The 25,273-nt window shown below is 40.6% G+C and overlaps 1 protein-coding gene and 1 long non-coding RNA gene across 4 annotated transcripts in view; one reads left to right on the forward strand and one right to left on the reverse strand.

Moving 5' to 3' along the window:
- Nucleotides 1-2: 2 nt before the first annotated feature.
- On the forward strand, nucleotides 3-24,424 carry LOC138761384 (uncharacterized). The gene is made up of 4 exons (XR_011356292.1): nucleotides 3-339; nucleotides 4,119-4,202; nucleotides 8,316-8,389; nucleotides 24,372-24,424. It is a non-coding gene; the product is annotated as an uncharacterized lncRNA (long non-coding RNA).
- The window catches only part of tbc1d10ab (TBC1 domain family, member 10Ab), an 83,817-nt gene continuing 63,593 nt past the window's right edge, over nucleotides 5,050-25,273 (reverse strand). For all 3 annotated transcript variants that reach the window (XM_069933393.1, XM_069933392.1, XM_069933390.1), the window contains exons 5-9: nucleotides 20,904-21,018; nucleotides 19,436-19,501; nucleotides 17,111-17,300; nucleotides 13,871-14,025; nucleotides 5,050-6,984 (exon numbers count right to left, since the gene is read on the reverse strand). In XM_069933393.1, coding sequence (XP_069789494.1) covers nucleotides 6,502-6,984; nucleotides 13,871-14,025; nucleotides 17,111-17,300; nucleotides 19,436-19,501; nucleotides 20,904-21,018 — 1,009 coding nt within the window. In that variant the 3' untranslated portion in view covers nucleotides 5,050-6,501. The remainder of the gene's footprint in view (nucleotides 6,985-13,870; nucleotides 14,026-17,110; nucleotides 17,301-19,435; nucleotides 19,502-20,903; nucleotides 21,019-25,273) is intronic.

The following is a 25,273-nucleotide window of genomic DNA, read 5'->3' on the forward strand; positions in this document are numbered from 1 at the left end:
ACTTTATCTAGATCACCAGATCTCCTGCTTTATAATGTGTTGACTCAAACTTGGCAAAATTTATATACACTTTCATCATTGTCAAGCAGAAACTGGTTTATACTGGTCGCACTGCAAGGATTATATTTGCATAAGATCTCCAGGATTATTTAATTGCTTTTTACTGATTGAATTTAGACAATCCAGCATAGTTCCAGGCCCTTTCAGCCCACGAGCCCAATTACACCTAATTGACCTACAACCCCGGGGGAGGGGGTGGAAAAGAGAACCAGAGCACCTGGAGGAAACCCACACAAATGCTAAAGACCATGTTGGATTCAAACCCCAGTCGTTTGCGCTGTAAGTGTTGTGCTATCTGTGCCACCTTGATTTAAATGATTCTGCATTCCAATGAGCAAGTCTTTCAACCAAATTACATAAAGCTGCAAGGAGTGCCAGCTGTTCAAGAAAATGGCTTGCAATAACCTTCCAAGCCAAGGATGATCAATAAAGAGTTACATTCCCACTGCCATTCACATCACACCTATTCTATTCTGTGATATCCTAAAATGGTAACCATGAATTAGCTTGGAAAAATAGTCCAAAGCCATTTTGAGAAAACAAACTCGAATTCCTTCTCTGCCTCCAGTTATGGCCTCAAAGGAATGGGTGGGCCAATGGCAACAGCTAGTGGAGCATCTGCATCACAGCACCAAAGATTAATTCTAATCTCAGGTCCTGTCTGTGTGGAGTTTGCATGTCCTCCCTATTGGTGCCCCAACCACCAGGAGCTCCAAAGTCCTGCATCTCAGTGATATGTGGATTTGGCAGTTTAAGTAAGTGATAAAATCTAGGCAGCGTTTAAAATGAATTAGCATTCATGGATGGTAATGGTCAACATGGACCTGGGTAAAATGGCCCATTTTCATACTGCATTCATGTCTATTCCATGAAAACCCTTACTCCTTAACTGACAAATAGAAATCTAGAATTGTTTACTTCTATTTGTGATAATCATTATCTTTCTTTGGCTTGGCTTTGCAGACGAAGATTTATGGAGGGTAATGTCCACGTCAGCTGCAGGCTCGTTTGTGGCTGACAAGTCCGATGTGGGACAGGCAGACACGGTTGCAGCGTTTGCAAGGGAAAATTGGTTGGTTGGGGTTGGGTGTTGGGTTTTTCCTCCTTTGTCTTTTGTCAGTGAGGTGGGCTCTGCGGTTTTCTTCAAAGGAGGTTGCTGGCCGCCGAACTGTGAGGCGCCAAGATGCATGATTTGAGGCAATATCAGCCCACTGGCGATGGTCAATGTGGCAGGCACCAAGAGCTTTCTTTAGGCAGTCCTTGTACCTCTTCTTTGGTGCACCTCTGTCTCGGTGGCCAGCGGAGAGCTCGCCATATTACATGATCTTGGGATGGTCCTCCATTCTGGAGATGTGACCTACCCAGCACAGTTTGATCTTCAGCAGCGAGGATTTGATGCTGTCAGCTTCTGCCATCTCGAGTACTTTGATGTTGGAGATGAAGTCGCTCCAATGAATGCTGAGGATGGAGCGGAGACAACGCTGGTGGAAGCGTTCTAGGAGCCGTAGGTGATGCCGGTAAAGGACCCATGATTCAGAGGCGAACAGGAGTGTGGGTATGACAACGGCTCTGTATACGCTAATCTTTGTGAGGTTTTTCAGTTGGTTGTTTTTTCCAGACTCTTTTGTGTAGTCTTCCAAAGGCACTATTTGCCTTGGTGAGTCTGTTGTCCATCTCATTGTCGATCCTTGCATCTGATGAAATGGTGCAGCCGAGATAGGTAAACTGGTTGACCGTTTTGAGTATCAACAAACCGGACAATCTCAGTTGATGCCTTTTGGCAAAATGATACTACACTGAACTCGATTCTCTTTGAATGTGGTTTTGTGGTCTAGGCCTGTGATCCCTACCCAGATCAAGTTACTGACAAAACTGGACTGTATCTAATTCTTTCATTAATTTAAACACATTAATCATGTCCTTTGAGCCAACTTATAGCTCCAAGCTTTGATTTTATTTTGGACAACCTCCATGATATAATCTCCAGAACAACTTTTTCCATCTCCAAGGAAAATGCAAGTAGTAAAACATAAAATCCTGTGGACATCATGGGTAAATTAAAAACACAAAATGCTGGAGAAAGTCGGCAGGCCAAACAGTGCCCCCCCTGCAAGAATTCCATCCCCTTCTCCAAATTTCTGATCCTGTCAATGTTTCCAAGATGAGGTCTTCCAGTCCAGATCTTCTGAAATGTCTACCATGGCTTCCTCACCACTATCGACTCAGCCCTCACCCGCATCTCCTTCATTTCCCCCTCATCCTCACCTACCACCCCATCAGCCTCTGCATCCAATTCATTATCCACTGGAATTTCCAGCACCTATGACAAGACCCCAGCACCAATCACACCATCGCTCCTCCTCTCTCGGCCTTCTGCCCACTCCCTCCGCGATTCCCTCGTGAACTCATCCCTCCCCATCCATCGCATTTCCAGCACCTTACCCTGTAGCCATAGGAAGTGCAAAACTTGCGCCCACACTTCCTCCCTCATCACAGTCCAAGTCCCCCAAACAGGCCTTTCACATGGAGCAATGCTTCACTTGTACATCTAGAGGACTTATTTACTGCACCCAGTGCAGCTTTTGTGGCCTTCTCTACATCAGGGAGACCGGTCGCAAACTGGGAGATTGCTTCGCTCACCACCTCCTCTGTCCACAACCACCCTAACCTCCCAGTGGCCAACTATTTCAATTCCAGATCACACTCCCCTGCTCATATCCATGGCCTTATGGACTGTCCCACCCTGACCACCTGCAGATTGGAGGAACACCTTATTTCCCGACTGGGCAACCTTCAGCCAGATGGCTTGAACATTGACTTCACTGCTTTCCATTAAACCTGCTCACCTTTTCTTCCCCTTCCCCATTTCCTGCCTTTCCAGTTCTTTCACCCACTGAGGCCTGCCTCCCCCCCCCCTCCCCCACCCTCTCTCCACCCATCATCTCCTGCCCTGCCACTCTTATTCTGACACTTGCTGGTATTTTCTCATACTTTGAAGGGCTCAAGCCCGAAACATCAGTTATGTATCTCTGCCTTTGCTACATAAAGGACATTGTTTTATCTGCTGAGTTGCTCCAGCATTTTGTGTTTTTACTCCTCTCACTTAAAATTTCATTTGTACCTCTTCACATTGCTTAAGCATTTTTATCTGGTTGCTAAATATTTGCTTTTAGCAGGAATTTTAATGAAGGGTTCTGACTCAAAATATCAACCTTTCTTTTTCACCCACTGCTACACGACTTGCTGAGTTCTTCCAGCAGACCCCTTTTGCTGCAGATCTCAGTATCTGCTGACTCAGGACTCTGAAGATCCCCTATACTTGAATTCATTACAGTCAATGTTACACTTCAGGATATCTGCAATTCAAACTTCCAAAAATCACATTTGCAAATTTACAAGTTACTTCTGTAAGTTATTGAGAAATATCCAAGAAAACCAGTTTACACTGAAGGAAATGTGACAATCATGAAATGTTGGCACTGCTGGAGCCATGATAATGTCAAGTGCAGACCCACAGACCTCCTCTGCAGGGTTCTACTACCAAGAGCTCTGTAAAAGGTTTAATGACCCACGGGGTCTCGGCCCAAGATAGTGGTGCCTGCATTCAGCAGCAGCCACTTCGAGGGGTTGCAGATTCTAGGGAAGCAGAAGTCTGGCACAAGGCACCAGAAAATGGAGAGAACACACCCCATTTGAGAAGCAGAGATGACCCTATGGGACAGTGACCAAGGTGGTGGACCAGTGAGGAGCTGTGGCTGAAAAACACACATGCTGATGTTAAGGACTCAAACTAGGCTGTGATGGTTTGGATCTGGGGTGAAGGTTGCCGATTGTTTGAACTGGCCTGTGTGGCTGTGGCTGGAGGCAAATCCAGACACTTGGTGATCCTGGGGGACTTTCTTTTGCTTTTTGACTGTAAGGGGCCCCCAACCAATGCTCATGGTGAATCTTTGTCTATCTTGTGGCAGACTAAAGGCAATTTCATGCAATAAAACAGAAATGTAATATGAATAGTACCTATTGTGGATTAGATTTGAGGTCACTATCTTTACACACAGTGTACAGAAGAGTGACAAGTACTCAAAACAGACCCATGGGAGGACAGGAAGAAAATCAAATCTACTGACCTCAATGGGAGAAGAGTAAGGATTACATTTATTTTATTCTTAGTTTCTACTAATTTTTAAAGGACAATAATGAATAATATTGACAACCAATGTCAAATCTAACAAGACAAAATAATCAGTCTCATGTGATACTTTATAACCTGAACTAGATTTTCACTTTCCTCAAAAGGTTTAAAATATTTTCTGATGTAAATGAGAAAATGATGTAAATCTTTAAAATTCATAAATAAAGGTGCATTTAAGGGGTCATACAACAGATTGTTTAATAATTGGTTCTATATCCAAGCCAGGTTTTTTGTTTAGACATATTATCTTTAATTGCTTAATGACCATTTGTACATTAAAATACATTTAGTAAGACATCTTAAAACAATTTGATTTCTGTTCATAGCATAGACTATGAAGAATTGATCATCCGGTATTTAGAATTGACCAGATCAACAAAGATGTCATTGAAATGGTATAGGATCGTTTGGATATCAATAGGGAAATGAAAATGTTTGTCAGGTCAAACGAAATTTACAAATATGGTAACAGCTTACAGAGAAACTGGCAGAAGGGTAGATCCATGGGTAGTGAGTCTAAGTTCAGATTCCAATTTCCCATACCATGAGTCGAACAGATTTTAATATTTCTCCCAATCTAATGAACTCTAATCTTGGAAATGGTGGACTTTACCAGCTGAGCAAATCCTCGGCAATTTTCCTCAGATCCTCAAGGATGGTGGACAGAGATTCAACTGCAGCTCTTAGAAGGGAATTGGCTAAATATGTGGGGGGAAAATGAATGGTGGTAATTGGTAAAGAACTTGACAAGATTATCCTGATCTTTAACTGCAAATAACCTAAATAAAAAACAAAAAAAGATTTCCAGATTACTTTATTGAGTTTAATTAGGAATCCATGGTGCAAGATAAAATAAAGCTGTATTGCTTAAGTTTGTAGGTCAGCAAAGAAACCAAGTCAGGTATGTTAAGCTTGTGATGTTTACACTACATGGCCACACAGAATCAGACAATGCTCAATAAGGTCCAATAATGTCTTTGATAAATTAATTCATTTTGTGACATGCAGTCTATCAGTTTTCAAAAACAGAAAAACATATCAACTAAATGCTAAGCCATATAATTTAACCTTGTTTCCACAATGCTATATTTAGTGATTTTAATACTCATGGAATGTACAGTGCTAAAACATTAATATGTAGGCATACAGTATTAAGTTCTTGTATTCTACACAATGGAAAAAAAACTTGAAGGTTTATATTAGCGCTTAAATACCTCCTCAATAACTGCAACTCCATTGTGCATTCATAATCATTTTTAAAGCTGGATTATACAAGAGCAGCGAACACCCATACCATTTGTGGTCAGTTTATCAAACTTCCTGTAAACCAGCTTCATAAATTTACATACCTCAAAATTAAAAGTGCTAGAAAATGCATTGTTTTTTTTGTAATGTATTGTTGTTACCCACCCTTCTGTGTTCTGTACATATGGCATTCTCAATATTATATGAAAAACATTTAAAGTGACATTTTTTTTAAAAACTTGGTCACAATTTCTTTTGTTCATCCATATTTTATCTGTACATTAGTAACATTACAAATAAGTGACTATACATGTTGAGTGTTTAGGCACACAACATAAGGCAACTAGTCAGCAACTCAATTTGACTTAATGTTCAGAAAGAGGTACATTTCTCTTCCCAACTTCCCCCTCAACATCTAATGAACACAAACATGTACACACATAAAATTAAATTAATTCAAATAACTGTAATTAACACTTGGTGTCAAAGCTGATCTGAACAAAAGCTCAGCAAGTCTCTTTGCTAATGCAAACCATTGTTACTTCAAATGGAAATAAATGCAGCACAATTATTACCAAAGAATAACTGAGGCAAGAAGTCCTATAACTTAATTTTAACCTGGAATGAATGACACAAAGGAAGCTTTACTGCAGCATCTCCACTTGCATTATTCTGACCAAAAAAATGTAGTATAAAACTATTTACATTTTCCCTAAAATCTGACTGCTTACAATGTTCCATTAGAGTTTGGAGTTGAACAATAACCCACTAAAGGCAAACTCGTTAACTAGATTTTTTTTCTAAAACACGAGCTGATAAATTATGTTCTTGGTGTTGACTAGTCATTTCAATTAAGGAGCCAAACAAAATGTGATAGTTTTTTTCTTCCCTTGATTTGGATCACACGGCTTATTACACATTGTTAATGACAAAGTATAAACATACTGGAATGGATTTATTCTATGGAATTGTATGATGCTTTCTTCAGGTATGAATGCTACACTTCACAAGTATGTGTCCTGTTCTGTTCCTTCTGAACTGAGGCTCTGTTCAGACTGCTGGAGTTGTGTGCCTTTTTTTAACATTGATTGCTTTATCTCTTCTGTAATATCTACAGATTGTAGATTATGTTGTTCATCTTTCATAATTCTTTTAGTCTCATCAGGAGCAGATCCATTTGCTATTGATTCGACTTTTCCTGTCTTTTTATCCAGTTTCTTCTTTTCCTCTTTTGTACTTTTCTTATCCTTCTTTGAACTTCTGCTTGAATCTGAAGATGGAGGAGAGAGAGCTGGTGATTGTATCACAATAGAAGGCATCTGCACCAAGGCTTTATGAGAATGTGGTTCTGCCTCATTTATGGCTTTGGCACCATGCAGTCTTGGAGGAGGCTTGTACTTGAGATCACCATGCATTTCCTTCCACTTCTTTAACTGAATTAGGTGTTCTTTTTCAATTTCTCTTTCAGTGATAGGAAGCTCAATTACCTGTTAAAATATGATAAAGATATTTTAGTCAATTTTTAAAAATTTGTTTGAATGCTGAGATCTCTCACCACAAATGCAAATGTTACTTAATTTGTTAACGAGTTCCATTTTTTACCCCAATACTGAAATTTTTTTTTAACCCCACCATTTTTCAGATAAGTAGTTAAAATGTTATCTTGTCTGCCAACTTGTGGTTACAAATGATGCCATGGCACCATAATGAAGATGATCAGTTGTGATTCTTCCCTCAAATCAGTATCACTAAAAACAGATGGTCACTGCAGTAATGCACACAAGTTCCTTGCTGCATTTTCTATATTTAAAAAACTATTTAAATTCTAAAAATACATCAATGCAGCAAAGGTATACCATACAAATGCAACTTTTTAAAAAAATAGGGGTGTAAAGGTACTAAGTTTCTGAAAATTCATCCAGAAGAGGTCATATCTGTCAGGTAAGATTTACAGGATGGGGTTCTTTGGGTGAAAAATAAAACAAATTATTTGATCAAAGCTTTTGAGATCATGAAAGGATTTGTCAGGTTATAGAGAAGGCATCAGTGGAAGAGGGAAAGGGGAATGAGAAATAGGTCCCAATTGTAGGCGAGTCAATGATAAATTTATAAACTTAGACATACAGGACAGTAACAGGCAATTTTGGCCGATGAGTCTGCGCTGCCCAAGTTACACCCAATTAATCTACACCCCGGGCCCGGTACATTGTGAACGGTGGGAGGAAACCGGAGCCCCTGGGGAAAATCCACACGGAGAATGTAAAAAAACTCCTTAGAGACAGCACGGGATTTGAACCCTCGTCCTGATTGCTGGTGTTAAAAAGGCATTCTGCTAATCACTAAGCAAACTGTGCTGTCCCAAGTTTTAGATTCAGGTGTGGTTAATAGATGCCTTGGTCCAAGATGCCCTCCATTGTGACATAATGGTTGTACAGTGGGTGGTTAAAACATAGAACTTCATACTGTAGTAGACATGATTGGCACTGATACATCAAAAGGAGAAAATAATAAATTGAGGGGGCAAGATGAAGGAGGGTGGAAGAAATTGAAGTGCAACGTGAACAGTGTGGACTGGATGGGTTGAACCACTCGTGTGTTACAAACAGTGTGCATTCTTTTCATTTAATTCTTTTTAAAATTGCTGATGTACTTTGTGGAGTTCTAATGTTAGCTTTTCAGTTTAGTCTAAGTGTTCATCAACAAATCAAATATGCTCTTCTTTCCAGTCAGAAATTATCACAATTTCAAAACTGAGATGTGTAGCAGAATTTAAGATTGCAAGATTACTTTCCCATTTTAAATTATTTCTGTTTTAAAGATATCAGTAATGTAAAAGTCATCCTGACCACTCTGCAAATGGATGGAAGATAGACTGCTAGAAAAGGCTAGAAAGTAAGTGGATGGTATAATACAATGTCAAACAGGAAGCAGAATGACAATAATGGAAAAAAAAACAAACCTACAGCATTTGGTGTTCAGTGTGTTAGAGAAATCAATCACAGATTGTTGCTCTTAGACCATAAGGATGATCTTGAGCTTCATGTTGCAGACCACTTGAATTCTCAATCTGATTCCAAGCTATTAGCACCCACCTCTACTGGCAGAGTGAGGTCCAATGTAAGCTAAAGGCTCTTTCAGGTGGCCAGAATACCCTAATGTAAAGCTGCATATTCAACCCCTATATGGCTGTCGGGTACCCATCTGAAAGAGCCTGACGTGCCTCCGAGGCACACTCACCAACCCTCCTCCGGGAGGAGGAATCTGTGGATTGGCGAAGTGCCCCGACGCACCTGAATGCAGCCACCTGAAAGCGGCTGCTAAGGGGCGGGCTGATGACACTATCAGCCAGTGACCCAACTCCTTACTGCCTAACAGCCCCCCCATCAGCCACCCCTGCCCCGACGTCTCCCCCGCCAGCCAGGAAGGTCCCCCAGTAAGGCAGAGTCTGTCGGGCAGCGGGAGGTGGGCTGTCACAGCCCGGCTGGCCGCTCCTGCACCGGGGCCATTCTCTGCTGCTCAAAATGCGGCATAGTAATGGCGGTCTTCCCAACCCATAAATCCCCACGCAACTGGAACCGTTTGGGAAACAGAGCAGTTCCACCTGCGTGAGGGATTATGGGAAGACGGCCATTGCTAAGCCGCATATTTATGACAGGTGGCACTAGTCACCCCGCCTCCTTCAGATGTGGAAGTGCTACGAGGCCCCTCTAGAAAAACAGGCTCTTTCATGTGGGCTGTAGCAACTCTTTAGGAGACAAATCTTTTGTCTTACACCTCAACTCTCTCCCAAGCTTTGCTTTGAAAACTGGATACCCTTCACTCTCCCCCAGTTCTGTGGAAGAATCCTGACCTGAAATATTGACTGGTTTCTCTTTCCACAGAGAAACAGCTCGACTGGCCAATTTTGATTCTTGTTTTTGAATGAATAGTTTTTATTTTAAGTTCACAGCTACCACATAAAATTCTCAAACATGTTAAAATGCAAAGAAAGTGGACACAATCTTCAATTAAAATAAAATCAAGCTGTTTCAAGTGTTCCATCTCCTTTCAAGTTGATAATTTATTTTTACCCAACCACATCTTAGATTTCCATTAAAGGATCTCAATGGCTGTGTTATGTGCTGGGAAATTGCCAATAAAACAAAAGTTTCCATATTGCTAGTGTGTGTACTGAATGGGTATATTGTGTAATGGATAGATGCTATGAACAAGTTAGGTTTTATTCTAATAACTACCATATGGCAAGTAGGTAATAATGATGGTGTTTAGGCTAACTGGTCTCTGTAGAGAGATAAAGTACTTGAGCAGACAGGCAAATTCAAAAGGATAATTCTATTACTGCATAATCTCCAATCTGATTAGTTTTTAAAAAACAATTTGTGACCTCACTGTTGGAAAGACTCTCAGCTCCACCAAAAAAAAGTTTTAAAGTATTAAGAAGCAATTGAGTCTAGAATTAATTTGCCAGATACAAAAGGGGGAAAATACCAAAGGCCAAGCCTTCAGCCCTCATCACACATGATTTCTCAGCACTCTTTAGAGATTAATTTAACATGACAATAAACATTCACTTCTAGATTGGGAGTGATAGACTTGAGAGTTGTTTGTTATTGGATAGTCATTCAGGGATAATTGCCAAGACCATTTTGGATTAATCTGACTTTTTTGGTTGCCAGAAACAAGTTAATTTAGGCAAGATACAAAATCTTACCAAGGTTCAAAAAGTATACTGCACTGGTATTTGATTTTTTAAGCTCTTTATCCATTAAAATGACAATAAAACAGCACTGCTGCAGCTATGGCAGAGGCATATGGACCTATTACCACGTTATATGTCTAAATTTAACATTTCTTTGAACTACCCATCTTTCATCAGTATCCTGCAACTTAATACAACCCTTCTCATTAACACCACCACCAAATTTTATAACATCAGTGACATTAATCATAGCTCATTAATGATCTGCATGGGATTGTTGATAACAATAATATTGTCTGCTCTCTCCTATAACTAAGACAATTTGAAACCAATTTAGAGCCTGAACCACAACAACCAAGATGGCATTCAGGCTGGTCCCATTTACCTGAATTTAGCCCATAACTTTCCAACACTTCCTATCCACATATTTGTCCAAATATCTTTTGAATGTTGAGATCATACCCACTTTAAATTTTTCTCTGGCAACTTGTTCCAGATGTTTATTATCCTCATGAAAAAAAAAAATCACCCTTCAGGTCACTCTTAAAACTCTCATGTTAAACCTTTCGTTCTAGAACCATTTATTCTGGGAAAAAGACTGAGCATTCATATTATCCATGCTCCTAATGATTTATCTGCAAGGTCTCCCTTCAGACCAGAAAATCTCTCCTCAGAACTCAAGCCCTCAGTACAGTCAACATCCTGGTGAAACTCCACTTCACCCCTTTTAATTTAAAAACATCCTTCCGAAGAGCTGGGCAACTAGAACTGAACTCAATCCCCCAAGTATAGTCTCACCAATGACTTATACAGCTGTGTCATGATGTCCTGACATCAACCCCATGTTTGTTTGCACAAGACAGTGAACAAGAACATACTCTCTTTGTGCCGACTATCTATTATGGTGTACTAAAACTGAATCGTTTGGCTAATGGAGAGTCGGGGCAGAGTGGGTTAATGAACCTAGACAGTGATATCTTCATCCCCAAACCTTTTGCTGGGATTCTGCATGATAATTCCCATTCCCCTCCCATCCACGTGTCCCAGGACCTCCATTTGAAGCTTCCTAAATTTTGTGTAGCCATAGTTAAAGATTACTTCAATAGTTCCCTGTTACCGTCAGGATGTTGTGGCAGCACTTAGTCGGGGAAAGAATGGGCAACTGAAGTGCGCTCAGAATTTTAATTATGGGTCTCTGAGGAGACAGGATTTGAGCCAAATATGCAGTCAATCTGGAACTGGTTTAGCAGTTGATACCAATGATGGCCACAGAATGAATAGAACAACAGGTCTGCATCCAAGCCAAATTGGATTGTTTTGAATCTAGTATTCAAGTGCATTTGGATAAGTTATAGGAGGCAAAGTCCTTTCAGTTAAATGAAAAGTTCCCAGATTCCAACTACTCTGGTGAACCACTGCCTAAGACTTTCAGGAAATTTGTTAAAACACAGAGAGCACAATGGTGGAAGTACAAAAGTGGGAATAGGGGGAGATAAACTTCCTCAGAATCTGTTGCACAGCATATTGGATCGACTGTTTAATGGAAGAATGTAAGCAATCATCGCCACCAATGTAATCAGAAACGATCACTTCATTCACTGGATGTGGAATTTGTTGACAGAGTCAACGTTTATTGTCCATCCTAAACAACTTCCTATACAGAAGCTTCATAAGTTATTTCTTACAAGAGTTAAGAGTAAGCCAGATTGATGCATTTGGAGTCCAATATTAACACAAACTGGATATGGAATAGTAGACTTCCTTCCTTGAAGGAAGGTGATGAATGGATTTTACAACAATCTGATTGATACCTTTATATTAATCTACAAATGTAAGCTACATGGTTATCAGGATGGAAAGTGGGGTGTGGGGTCTGGGGGGGGGGGGGGGAGGTGGCACATTACTGCTCCCTTTCTGTTTGGAGCTTGTAAATTTCCAAGCAATCCCATTTTTGTTCTTTGACTTCATATCTGTCTCAGCTTTGGATTCTTACTGCTTCAATGCTATTATATATTCTAAATGATGCTTCTTGGAGTTCAGTTTTCCATTAATTGTTTACTTTTCAGCTTCGATGAAAATTTCAGCACTTACTCATGACACAAGAGCTTGACCAACTGCTGAGTGTTTTGTCTAAGAATTTCAAAGATTTTTTTCCCCTCTGATTTTAATTTAATAGTTTATGCAGTCTTGAAAATAACCCCATTCCTTTTAATGGGAGAACAAGTCCTGTTGCATCCTTTGGCAGACAAATATGAAACTTGTATTTCCATTTACAATATCTGGGCTCCCTGGCCCTGGTTTCTATCACGTCATTACTGGGTGTGTCTGTATCAATGAGATATTGCTTTATGGAATGTTGAACATCAACTAGTTTGACATGCTCACCATACATTCCTGAATTTAAAAAATTGACAAACTCAAAAAGTATGTTGAATTGAAATGGCTGTGTGTTTACCTGAAATTAAGGAAATAGCCTGAACTCCATTCTTCTTCATGAACTCAACTAGTTAATTGATATTCTCAGTAATAAATATTTAAACTCCATTTTATATTAAAACTCACAAGGCCATTACAAATCTATGCAAAAATGACCAGCGTTTTGAAAACTATGGAACATTGCCTTCAGTTGCTCTTATGTAAAAATGTGCACAATTAGTGACCTTAATACATTTAAATCCACTATTTACATACATTTCATACAAATATTATTAAAATAAAACACATTAAAGGAGAATTTAGGATGTGAAGAGAGGCCTCTAAAACGTGCCTTGAAAGAAGGAAGGTAACATAACCAAAAGCAAGAGGTTGAAAAGGAAGTGTCCGACAAAGGTCAGTGAATGGAATTTGGCATCAATTAAGATACCGGTGTGGGGGATTTGAACAAATTCCAGATTACAAAGGTGAAAGGTCTCTGCTGGAGCCACATGGTTCACAACTTTAAATTTTATATTTGACAGACTGAAACATACAAACCCACATCCTTATGCCCATTAAACTTTCTCTTTCCAGCTCCACAGCAGCACAACTGGTACTGAATTCTTATACTTCTTCTCATTGAATTCAGACATGACCATTTTGATTCTCTTTTGGAAGACCAAGCTTGTTCCCTCTGAAAACTCAAGCTCAACTAAAATATTGGTTTTCCCTGTCACAAATCTCAACGTGTCCTCTAAGATCCCCCCTTTTAATTCCATTCCTCTGACCAAGCATTTTGGACTTTATTCCCAATACTTTCTTTCATGGTGGTCACTCTGCTTCCCCCTTGATTGTAGTGTCTCAAAAATAAAACAAGGCAGCTGCAAATGGTGGAACATTCAGGTGATTATCAGTTTTGATGAACAGGTCACTGATCTGAAATAATAACCGATCTCTCTCCAGTGATGCTGCCTGAGTAAATCCAGTATTTTCTTTTTTAATATATTAAAAAGGTGCCTCAATAAATTCAGTGATGTTATTTGTAAATGCAAGTAATTGTGTAATGTGTGATCAAAGCTTTCATGTACCAATAGACATTTCAGTATTTTGGCCACCTCTTTTCCATGATCAAATGCAATCAATTTTGAACAAACATGGCATCAAGATAGTTTCAGCATGGATTGAAATAGATATTACAATAAATACATGACATTGCAGAATGTAACATTCAGATAAAAAAGTTATGACCAGTTTCTTACCTCTCGAACAAGAAAACCTTCCTGCATATATCTAGGATCAATGCTACGAAGTTTTTCCATAGTCTCATATTGGCCCTGACATTTCTTCAGTTTTTCTGATGACCCAAGAGTGTACTTCAGCAGAATGAGGCCAACACGAAATATCACTTTTACACCTGGATGGTACAAGAACATAGGAAATAGCAAATTGTCTGATTATTAACACCATGAGTATCAAGCTCCATAGAGCTATCAATCTACATTATCCAGAAAAATCCCTGGTATCTAGTACCTATGGGGATTGGTTGGTGACAAGAAAGTATATTTTCTGGTTGCTTGACATTGCGCGTTGCATGATTGGCGAACTAACAGCGAGGTGCACAAATTTTAAACTTGCCTATTTTTTTTTAAACCAATGCATTTTCCTCGATTTCTTTTGACAGTTCTTTGAATTCCAGATAACAGGGGTTTTACTGTCTTGGGGTTTTGCCCAATGAAATAAGGAATGGAATGGTTCTCAAACCTGGAACTTGCAAAACATTCTAGTTTGTCATTGTTACAAAATTGTGGAAAAAAAAGTTTGCAAACTCAAAAATAATCCACACCACCCCCCCCCCCACCCCACCCGCATGAGAGTATGCAGAAAATGTAGAATGATCCTATTAAAACTGCAAAATTAGTACTCTCGCCTTCAAAGCACGTTTGTAATCATCAGGCTAAATGAGTCTTCGAAATAGCAAAGTGCACTGCAGAACCTACATTTGATAAATGCTTCAAGTCAAACAATTAATTGTGACTTTAGGAAGAATTAAATTCAAACCTATAAAAATGGGATATCAAAATGACATCAGCAAATTAAAACAAATGTTTTTTTTTAATTCAAGAAAGTGAATGTTCCAAGATGTGAAGTTCTGAAGAATGAAGTTTTTGATCATTCTCTACCATCTTGCTTGATCTGAATTAATGGACATACAAATTTTGAGAAATATCTTGCGAAGTGCTCCTATTAAATGGCCTCAGACATTACACTTTTATAAAAAAAACAATTAATATTTAGTATTGATTGAAGGTTTTTCCAGAATGAGATACTTCTGCACTTCTCGTCACAATTCTTAACCAATTTTTGCAAATTCCACAATAAATCAATACCCAAGTCTCCAAGAACACCACCAATGCAATAATGATATACAATAGTGCTGGAGAAACTCAGTAGGAGGCAATGATATACATAACCAATGTTTCAAGCCTAAGCAATTCATCAAAGTTTGTGCAAAAAGCAGACAAGGCGTCGGACTACATTGGCACTGCCTCATGCACCCATGATGAGCTTGTCAACTTTATCTACTTTGCTGCCAACTTCCACCCAACCTCAAATTCACTTGATCCATCTCAAACAACATTCTCAGTTTTCAAAATCTCCCTGTTTCCACCACTGCATTTTCTATGAATTTCTGCTGATGGCGAATCTTACTGCCATACGGCAGACAAAATCAAATTCCGAGTAACATTGCACTGTACTTATTACATGCCAATAAAGGAATCTTTAATCTGTATTTGGTGCTCCAGTTGCATCCCCCTCTACATTGGAGAGGCTGGGAGATCGCTTTGTTGAGCACCTTCACTCTGTCTGACAGCATCCCATTTCAATTCCCTGCCCCATTCCCATGGTCCATGGTCTCGTGCACTGCCAAACTGAGTCCACCCTCGAATTGGAACAGTACATCTTATTCTGTCTCAGCACCCTCCAACCAGATGGCATTAATATTGACCTCTGGTTTCTGTTAGGCTCCCACCCCCCAAAAATCTGTTTCCCTATCCCCATGTCTCCTTTCCTCTAGCTCCTCACGCCCATCTCTATCTTTCCTGATCCCTCTGCCTCCTTTCCTTCAGCCTGGCATTCACTGATCTAACCAATGCCCCGATCAATTCTCAGCTTTTCTTTCCTGCCCTCCTATTCCTATCCACATCCACCTATGGCCTCTTGGCTATTGGCCTTTGCTCCTCCCTCTGCCCCCTCTACCCTCCCCCTCCATCTTTTCAATCGGGTGCTTGCCTGCTTTTTGTTCTTAACCTTGATGAAGGGCTCAGGCCCAAACCATTGGTTATATCCAATGGACGCTGCGGGATCTTTCATAGCTCAAAGGGTAGCAGTTCACGGCAATTTATCATTTTATATTTATATCTCTTTTTGTGTCTGAGCATATCGTCATATTTTAATTTATTGCATTGTAATTGGCTGTGTTACGAGAGGAGTTAAACACAAAAGTCTGCATACTCTGTGATTGTCGTAAAAACACAGAAATGCTGGAGGAACCCAGCAGGTCTTGCAGTGTCCATAGGAGGTAAAGATGTATTACCAAAGTTTCGGGCCTGAGTCTTTCTATTTTTCCAGCACTTTTGTGTATCAAATGCAATCACAGCATTTGCAGACTCTTGTCCCGCATTGGACTTGTCAGCCACAAACAAGCCTGCAGCTGACGTGGACTTTTTACCCCCTCCATAAATCTTCGACCGCGAAGCCAAGCCAAAGGAGATTCACTGCAATAATTATGTTCGGTTTTTCTCCATTAGAGTCCAATAAGACCACAAATTTAATATAATTTAAACCTTTTTAAAAAAAAATGATCCAACACACTGTACAAATGATACTAAATTCATCTCAGTTGTGCTAGTGATGTCACTGGTAGCTACATAAATTGTGCACTATACAAGGGCATATCTGCATCCAAATTTAGATACCAGGAGTAATTCATGATAATTAACACCAAATGTTACAAGTTGGATCATGGTTAAAATAGTGAATTCCTTTGAAGAATTCTCAAACCAGTCTCTGGTGCATAACAAAAAAAAATGCTTAAGGCGGCAAAGGAGAGGTCAAATCAAGTTAGCAGCCAAGTCAATTGAATATGTTCAAGAATCACTGACCTCAAGGAATCATGCACTTCAGCAATAGTTGGGCATGATTGTGATAGTACAGATCTATCACCAATGTATATAGTGAAAATAGTTACAGTATCTAGACTGTGCTTACAGCGATTGGCTGAGAGCTTAGCCACACCTACTGTCTGGGCCTTAAAGGGTTGTGTCCCTAGCCAGGTCGGATCATTCCGGACTGGTCGGCCACCTGTGAAGAGCTCCTGTCTTTTGCTAATAAAAGCCTTGGTTTGGATCAAGAAGTCTTTGATTCTTTCGACGAGCTCTACAATGTTATGGTTGATGGTGGTGTTAATAAAGCAATAGAAAATGACTTTAATGATATACCTTCACAAAAGAACATGTCCCAAATTCTCAGCACGGACACCCATGGCAGAGTTCTTGAAAAAGCACACATGAACCACTCTGTCATGTACAGGATGGGATCAATTTTGTACTTGTTAAGGTGCTTATGTGCTGCTGTTGAAATCCTGCGCAACAAGGCAAAGAAGATCTCTCCATCCAATTGAACTGCCTCCTGCAAACACAAATGTACGAAATAGTCAATCGTGGCAAATTCGAAACACAATATCTGAGCAGCAATATTTGATGCATTTCCCAAATCCAAATACATTATATAATCAATATTTAGAAAATACCAGAAATTGAACAGAACTGAATTTTTTGTTGGAACAGATCAAATCTAACCGGGGCTAGATCCTCCAATTAAAAAAAAAGGAACTAGTTAATTCCCAAAACAATGCCTTACAAGTTGACCACAGGATAAGTTTACTGGAAGGCCAAAATTTGTGAGGGGCTTAATTCATAACCTGTTCAAAGATAGTCCAAACACTATAATTGTTTTCTGAGTTCCAAGGTCAGGGAGAAGGGAATCCCAGCAGGAGCTTATATTGTCAATAGGATCAGGCTTACTTGGCAACTTAAAGTCAAATCTCTTAATTACATTCACTGCTTAGATTGCAGATTAGTAAAAATGTCAGTGTGATATGGCAAAGCATTGGCAATAACTATGGAATTGCATTACACTGAGTTAATGTCTGTAGATCTGGTGTATAGAAAACTGAATAAGTCAAATTCACATTGTCCTTCAACAGTGATGGCAATGTCATTACATAAATCTGCGATGTAGTGCCAAAAACCAATAAAGAGCAATGTAGATAACATGCCACTGGATGGTGACTAGTAACTGGATATTCCATGCAAAAATGTGAGTAGCTGTGGAATTTACATGTATTTGAGGTACTCTATAGCTAAGATAATCTCTTGACAATTATACATTTCATGTCATTTATACAGCTTTTGAGGCAATCCAGGTAGTGTATTAGTTTCACACAAGGGATTTGAGCACAAAGCCACGACTGTATATGACATAATATACTCCAGATGGAAGAAGCCTTTTTGGCAACAGAAGCTGGAATGGTACGGGGAGCAAACCTCAACTCCCTAACCATGGAAAACAGCAGAACTGAGTAGATGCCAGATTAATAGACAATGGCAACTAGTCTTGGAAAGCTGGGCCTGCAATGAAGACTAAAAGCTTATAACTACAGGATAAGAAACGCAACAAAATGAGGGTTTGTGCAAGTGGGGATTTAAGGATTGAATTCTACCCTCTGTGGTAGGCCCATCTGGAGAATTGATAAGGTAAAGTGAGAGCTAAAAGTAAAGCACGAATCCAAGCTAAACTTAAAAAAAGGTATTTCAGTTAGAAACTTGATAAAAGTGACTGTGAAGTCAGTCTCAGACATCTATCTGAATTACAGCATCACATGATTTCCAAAGAGCTTGCAAAGTGACAAAACTTTATTTTAAAAACATGCACAATTCTCAAAATGAATCTTTAAGTCACATGAGTAAAAGCATCCCTGTATAAAACATGTACACTGTCATATTTGGGCAATGTGAATTTCTGGTCAGTCAACTGATGGCAATGCTAATTACAAAAGAGTCCCATTTCTGAAGTTCACATCATATAAAGGAATCTTTAATCTGTATTTGGTGCATCCCCCTCTACATTGGAGAGGCTGGGAGATCGCTTTGTTGAGCACCTTCATAATGCATAATGGCAACCTTGTCAAAAAGGCCTGCGCGGTCAGCACAAACCTATTACAGCATTAGCGATCCTGTTTGAATCTAGCACTGTCTGAGAGGAATTTGTATGTTCTCCCTGTGACCAACATGGGTTTCTTCCCACCCTCCAAAACATACGAGGTAGTAGGTTAATTGGGTAGCATGGGTCTCAATGGTGGGAAATGGTTTCTGCCAAGTTGTTTAATTAAAAAATCTGGGAGCAAACTCGACTAAAATTGCCAATGATCAAAATCTGAAAAAGCTCAGGTCTATTTCAGTTTAATCGGAGGGCAGGAGAACAGATCTACAAACCATTAGTCTACAAAACAACATGACTACTGATGTAGTAAAATTACTCTGGAGGAGATAATATATGTAATATTTTAAGTGGGCTAAAGCAAAAGTAGCAGCCACCTATTCAGTTACAAAGGAATTTGAAATATTGTTTATGGTTGCAAAACTGGAGAATTCTTACCATTGTTTCTCCTGCCATTCATTCCTTTTTGTATGCACACATACAAGATAACCCTGTTCTACTGTTTCCAAAATGTAATCATCCCATCAGGTTTTTAAAGAACTCACCAATCCAGCACTGTAATATCCTGGAAGATACTTCTCACAAATCTGAACCAGGCACCAAAATGCTTGCTGCACAATAGAACAAGACAAATCAGATACATTAATATAGAGAAACACAATGTGCAAGGTTAGGAAATGTTGGCCTAATCATTGCAATTTATCAAAGTTGCGCGTTAGCTGACTCTGCTAGGAGCACCTCCAGAAACAGGCAGCTGAGATGTACAGAAACCTAGAACAATGAAGCAAGAGCCAAAATGATAAATATCTACATCAGCTTTAAAATGCTAGTAAAAGTCAAGAGAAGAAAATCACTGTCACATTTAAGAAACAAGTCCCTCAAGTAAGTTTTACCATTCAATGGCAGTTCTATAATCCAACTTCAGGCCCTATATTTACGTCAAACCTGTAATGCTTTTTTAACAACAGTCCATCAAATTCAGATTTAAAATCCAATTTCATTTGATGATTGCCGAAAAGTTCCCATCCATTGTTTAGAAATTATTCGTAACCTCATTTGGCTTAGTTCTGATTTGTAAATAATGATTCCCTTGTCCTAGACTCTGATCTTTGAAACTTTTAATAAGTCATCTCTTTTTAATCGCTTCAATTTATTTAATTTCTGAATGTATTTAACTTTGAATCTATATTCCATTCTAGAAACTAAGTGTACTAGCTCTGGAAAACATCAGATTACCAAACCAAAAAAATCTTACAATTGCAAATGAAATAACTAGAAAAAGTATTTTGTGGTACTTAGAACATGAAATTTCAATAAATCAGGTCATGTGATATCAATAAATTGGCATTAGATACCATGAAACATCTGAAATAAGTCAGGCCAAACTAATCACAAAGTTGAGCACCTTTGCCAATCATGGAACATCACACAAGTTTCAATGATCTTCAGAAAGGGGAACTGGAACAATGAATTTAAATTCCACTCTCCCTCACAACTTTTAAAATGTTTACTTCTTTTTCCACACACCATTTCTAGTGAGGTCTTACACTCAGAGTTGACATAGTTCTGCTAGCAGAGGCCAAAACTCATGGTTGGCAATGGTTAGTGCAACACCTTTACAGTGGCATCGATTGGGACCAGGGTTCTAATCCCGCGCCGTAAGGAGTTTGTATATTCTTCCCATATCTGTATGGGTTTTCCCCAGGGGCTTCAGTTTCCTCCCACCATTTGAAAAATACGGAGGTGTAGGTTAATTGGGTAGCACAGACTCATGGGTTGAAATGGCCTGTTACCATGCTGAATGTCTATCAATATTAATAAAACTCACATGAGGGAGAGTCAATCCCACTTCTGATTTTTTTCTTCCCTTCCTGTGTGGAAGTACTAACCTCCACTTAAACACACAATTGTTGAGCTTCCCCATTTTAGTATGCATTTAACGCAAGACAAATTTTGTCCAAACGGACATTCCAAATTACATTTGAACCATGAGAAAACAGGAAGATCAGTTACCTCAGCAGGCATGTGCATTAGAAGGACAGCAGCAATTGGAGCCTGTGCCTGACAGTACCCCTCTTCTGGCCTGTAAATTGTGTAGGCTTTTAGAATTCTATAAAGATCTTGCTGCCTTTAATTAAAAGAAAAAAAAACACTAGATTTTGAGACAATAAAGAAACTATTTAAAAAAAATCAACACAGAAATCCTGCGATATTGCCATAAGGAAGATGTGGCATTAAGCTGGCTTTGGTCATTTACACTGAACTGAATAAAGCCGGTATAATGCTGGGACAGTGTCTTTTTTTTTAAAAAAAAAAGACAGCAAGCTGGCATTTCAGGAGAGCAAAGAGAGGCAGGACATGTAACACAACAGCGTCGGTGTCTAGTGTCATGTAAAACAAATTGTATTTGACGCCATGTTAGAGCCACCTTTTCCCCCCAAAATAGCTCAAAAATATTCCCCTGATCTTGTATGTGAAGTTGAAATTGGGGCAGTTGGATCGGGGTGGGGCAGTTGGATCGGGGTGGGGCAGTTGGATCGGGGTGGGGCAGTTGGATCGGGGTGGGGCAGTTGGATCGGGGTGGGGCAGTTGGATCGGGGTGGGGCAGTTGGATCGGGGTGGGGCAGTTGGATCGGGGTGGGGCAGTTGGATCGGGGTGGGGCAGTTGGATCGGGGTGGGGCAGTTGGATCGGGGTGGGGCAGTTGGATCGGGGTGGGGCAGTTGGATCGGGGTGGGGCAGTTGGATCGGGGTGGGGCAGTTGGATCGGGGTGGGGCAGTTGGATCGGGGTGGGGCAGTTGGATCGGGGTGGGGCAGTTGGATCGGGGTGGGGCAGTTGGATCGGGGTGGGGCAGTTGGATCGGGGTGGGGCAGTTGGATCGGGGTGGGGCAGTTGGATCGGGGTGGGGCAGTTGGATCGGGGTGGGGCAGTTGGATCGGGGTGGGGCAGTTGGATCGGGGTGGGGCAGTTGGATCGGGGTGGGGCAGTTGGATCGGGGTGGGGCAGTTGGATCGGGGTGGGGCAGTTGGATCGGGGTGGGGCAGTTGGATCGGGGTGGGGCAGTTGGATCGGGGTGGGGCAGTTGGATCGGGGTGGGGCAGTTGGATCGGGGTGGGGCAGTTGGATCGGGGTGGGGCAGTTGGATCGGGGTGGGGCAGTTGGATCGGGGTGGGGCAGTTGGATCGGGGTGGGGCAGTTGGATCGGGGTGGGGCAGTTGGATCGGGGTGGGGCAGTTGGATCGGGGTGGGGCAGTTGGATCGGGGTGGGGCAGTTGGATCGGGGTGGGGCAGTTGGATCGGGGTGGGGCAGTTGGATCGGGGTGGGGCAGTTGGATCGGGGTGGGGCAGTTGGATCGGGGTGGGGCAGTTGGATCGGGGTGGGGCAGTTGGATCGGGGTGGGGCAGTTGGATCGGGGTGGGGCAGTTGGATCGGGGTGGGGCAGTTGGATCGGGGTGGGGCAGTTGGATCGGGGTGGGGCAGTTGGATCGGGGTGGGGCAGTTGGATCGGGGTGGGGCAGTTGGATCGGGGTGGGGCAGTTGGATCGGGGTGGGGCAGTTGGATCGGGGTGGGGCAGTTGGATCGGGGTGGGGCAGTTGGATCGGGGTGGGGCAGTTGGATCGGGGTGGGGCAGTTGGATCGGGGTGGGTGCTTGTGGCAGCGTGTCAGGAGACTCTCCTGGCAGCCTGCTGTTGGCACCCGCACAGGTCATTGTTATGTTGAGAAAGTGTCAGGTTCAAGATAGATGAAGCTGGACACAAGGGTTTGCAATCAAATGTTAACTTTATTGACACACAATTAATAGAAGAGCATGGGAAAATCGTAGTGGGAATAAAACGCGTGCACAATTTATAAGCCTGGGAAAATACATGCACAATTTATAAGAGTGTGGGAAAATAAGTGCATAATTTATAAAAGAGCTTAAGAAAATATACTGCAAGTGTTGATCGAGAGCTGTGTATTTCAAACTTTCTTTCTTCTCACATAACACCTTAAATAATCCCTTACTATCATCATTGGAAGCTGTCTATCATTGGAAGCTGCTGGAAGGGCTGCTGCTGGGGTGGGTGGGCTTCAGACTGTTCAGAGGACAAAACCCACAAACCAGCTTGCTCACAGCACAAAGTGACTAGAAACACCTGGAGACAGCTGAGAGCAGGGTGGTGGGATCAGTGAGGGGGTTTGTCTTTTATCACTTTGCCACTCCCTAACACTAATCTCCTCTCCCTTAATATCTGAAGGTCTGTCAGTGACTGCCTTGATTACATTCAGTAACTGAGCATTCATGTCCTCCCTCTGTAGAGTTCCAGATTCAGTACCCTTTGATACATACTTTTTGTCTCATTCATGAATGAGCAAGCCCTATTTTGAAAGGCCAACAGCCACCCACCCCACTTCTGTCCTGTCAAAAATGTGAATTATGTACTAGTGAATTAAATAATCTCTCATTCTCCTCCCAACAACACATCAGTGCTTCACCCATCTAACAAAACGGTGAATCTAGTAGAGGAAGCATGACTATTTCACCACCAGCTCACTTCATCTACAGCTCATTTCAGACTTCTGCATTTACAGGAGCATGTATAGACATCCAAGATGGGCTGAACCCTCAATTGCCTGATCGGCTCTGCCTTTAACCTTGCTTTATAATTGGAGCTCAATCTGGCAGACCTGATACCTTTCAGCCACACTTTGTGATCGCCCTCACCCCTCTCCAGTGGGACGTCAGGAAAGAGCGGGACAGTAGTATTATTATTAAGAAGATTTTTCCTCTTGTCCTACTTGCTTGTTTTGTCCAAGTTTTAAACGCTTACCGACAAATACATTAAAAAAATACGGTACACAAATACATCCTTTCCCATCATGGTGCCAGATCACCCCTTTTATACAGATGGCGTTCTGGGACTGTTACTACCTCTGCTGCTGGAAAAAAGCCAGGACTGAAATGACGCCTCCCCCCCCCCCCCCCAATTCCGTGGTAGTGCTTTTCACACACCAGGTGTGGTGCAAAAAAAAAAAGCCCCAAATATCCCAGATCGAAGGAGCTGTGTAAAAAACATAAAAGACAAGCAGCAATGCTTTGAGCCTGAGCGTACCATTTTCCTCTTCCTCATACCACAATGAACAGTGGAAAAATGAAAAATTATTTGCTTCTTCGAAGCTGCAGCTTAATAGTAGTTTCTGTTTTGTAATTTTCAAAACTAATCAATATACATGGTCAGTAACAGAAAGAATCAACTTGGCTGAGGTACTGAAGCTAAAAATGTGCGATTGAGGGGAATTAATGGATGTTCCAAGACTGATTCATCATAAATATGCAATGAAAATAACTGATTTTTGGAAAAGAATAAAACTTCTCCATCCCCGATAATATATTCTTGTTCCTTTTTTATTTATACAGTGTTACTTGTTTTGTCTTTCTTGTTGCAGGTGCAAACTGTTATGAACTAACAATACTTTTAATTATTTTTGGGACTAAAGGGACTTCATGGACACTTACACAGGATCAGCAATGGAAAATTCACCAGGCAATGGTAAATTCAAAATAATAGTTTAAAACAAAATTAAACTATTAACATAACCTTTCTTACTTATCTCTAAACTTATTTAACCCCCACTATGCTCAAATGTAAGCGTGTGTGTATATATATATATATATATATATATATAAAATCCCACTCTTAAAAAGTCAATCTTTAAAAGTTCAGCATCATTTTAGTCTTGCTTGAAGGTGTTAAATGCTCAGTTCAGAAATAATTATAAAGCACTTTTAAGCATTATATATTACAAAGTGGCTATTTTCTTCTACGATGAAGTCATAAACCAGACAAGGGTTAAACAAAATGGCCATACAAAAAGAGGCCAAGTAGAAATCTGTCCCCTTTTCTAAAGAGTCAGTGAAATATCTTCCTTATTTCAAAAGCTACGAATTCTGTGTTCCCCTTTCCTAGGAGTAACACACAACAGCACCACATCTGGTTACTGTAATTCAACCCTGTCTTTCACAAGGTTTTAACATCTGTCACAGTGGTTTTGACTTCTGAACTCTTCCAAAACTGAACTTAATGTCTGAATTCAGTAATATATTTTTCCAAATCATGTGACCATTACATCATCATCATCATCATCATCATCATCATCGAGATGAATCCCAATTCTTGGAAACATGACCATCAGTTTTATCTCTACCAAAATTCCGTTCTTTTTTCAAAACCATTCTATATCCATAACAACCTCTGACCTCATGTCTGTTCAAGAGGCTTAAGTGGCTTAGATTAAAAACAGATGGCTTCCTCAGTTCTTGAATAATTAAGACCCTCTTGAAATCTATTAGGTGTCTGTCCACGACACATCACTCCAAGAATGAACACTTCTTAGAAAAC

The sequence above is a fragment of the Narcine bancroftii genome, chromosome 4, assembly GCF_036971445.1.
Source record: "Narcine bancroftii isolate sNarBan1 chromosome 4, sNarBan1.hap1, whole genome shotgun sequence".
Classification (NCBI taxonomy): Eukaryota; Metazoa; Chordata; class Chondrichthyes; order Torpediniformes; family Narcinidae; genus Narcine; species Narcine bancroftii.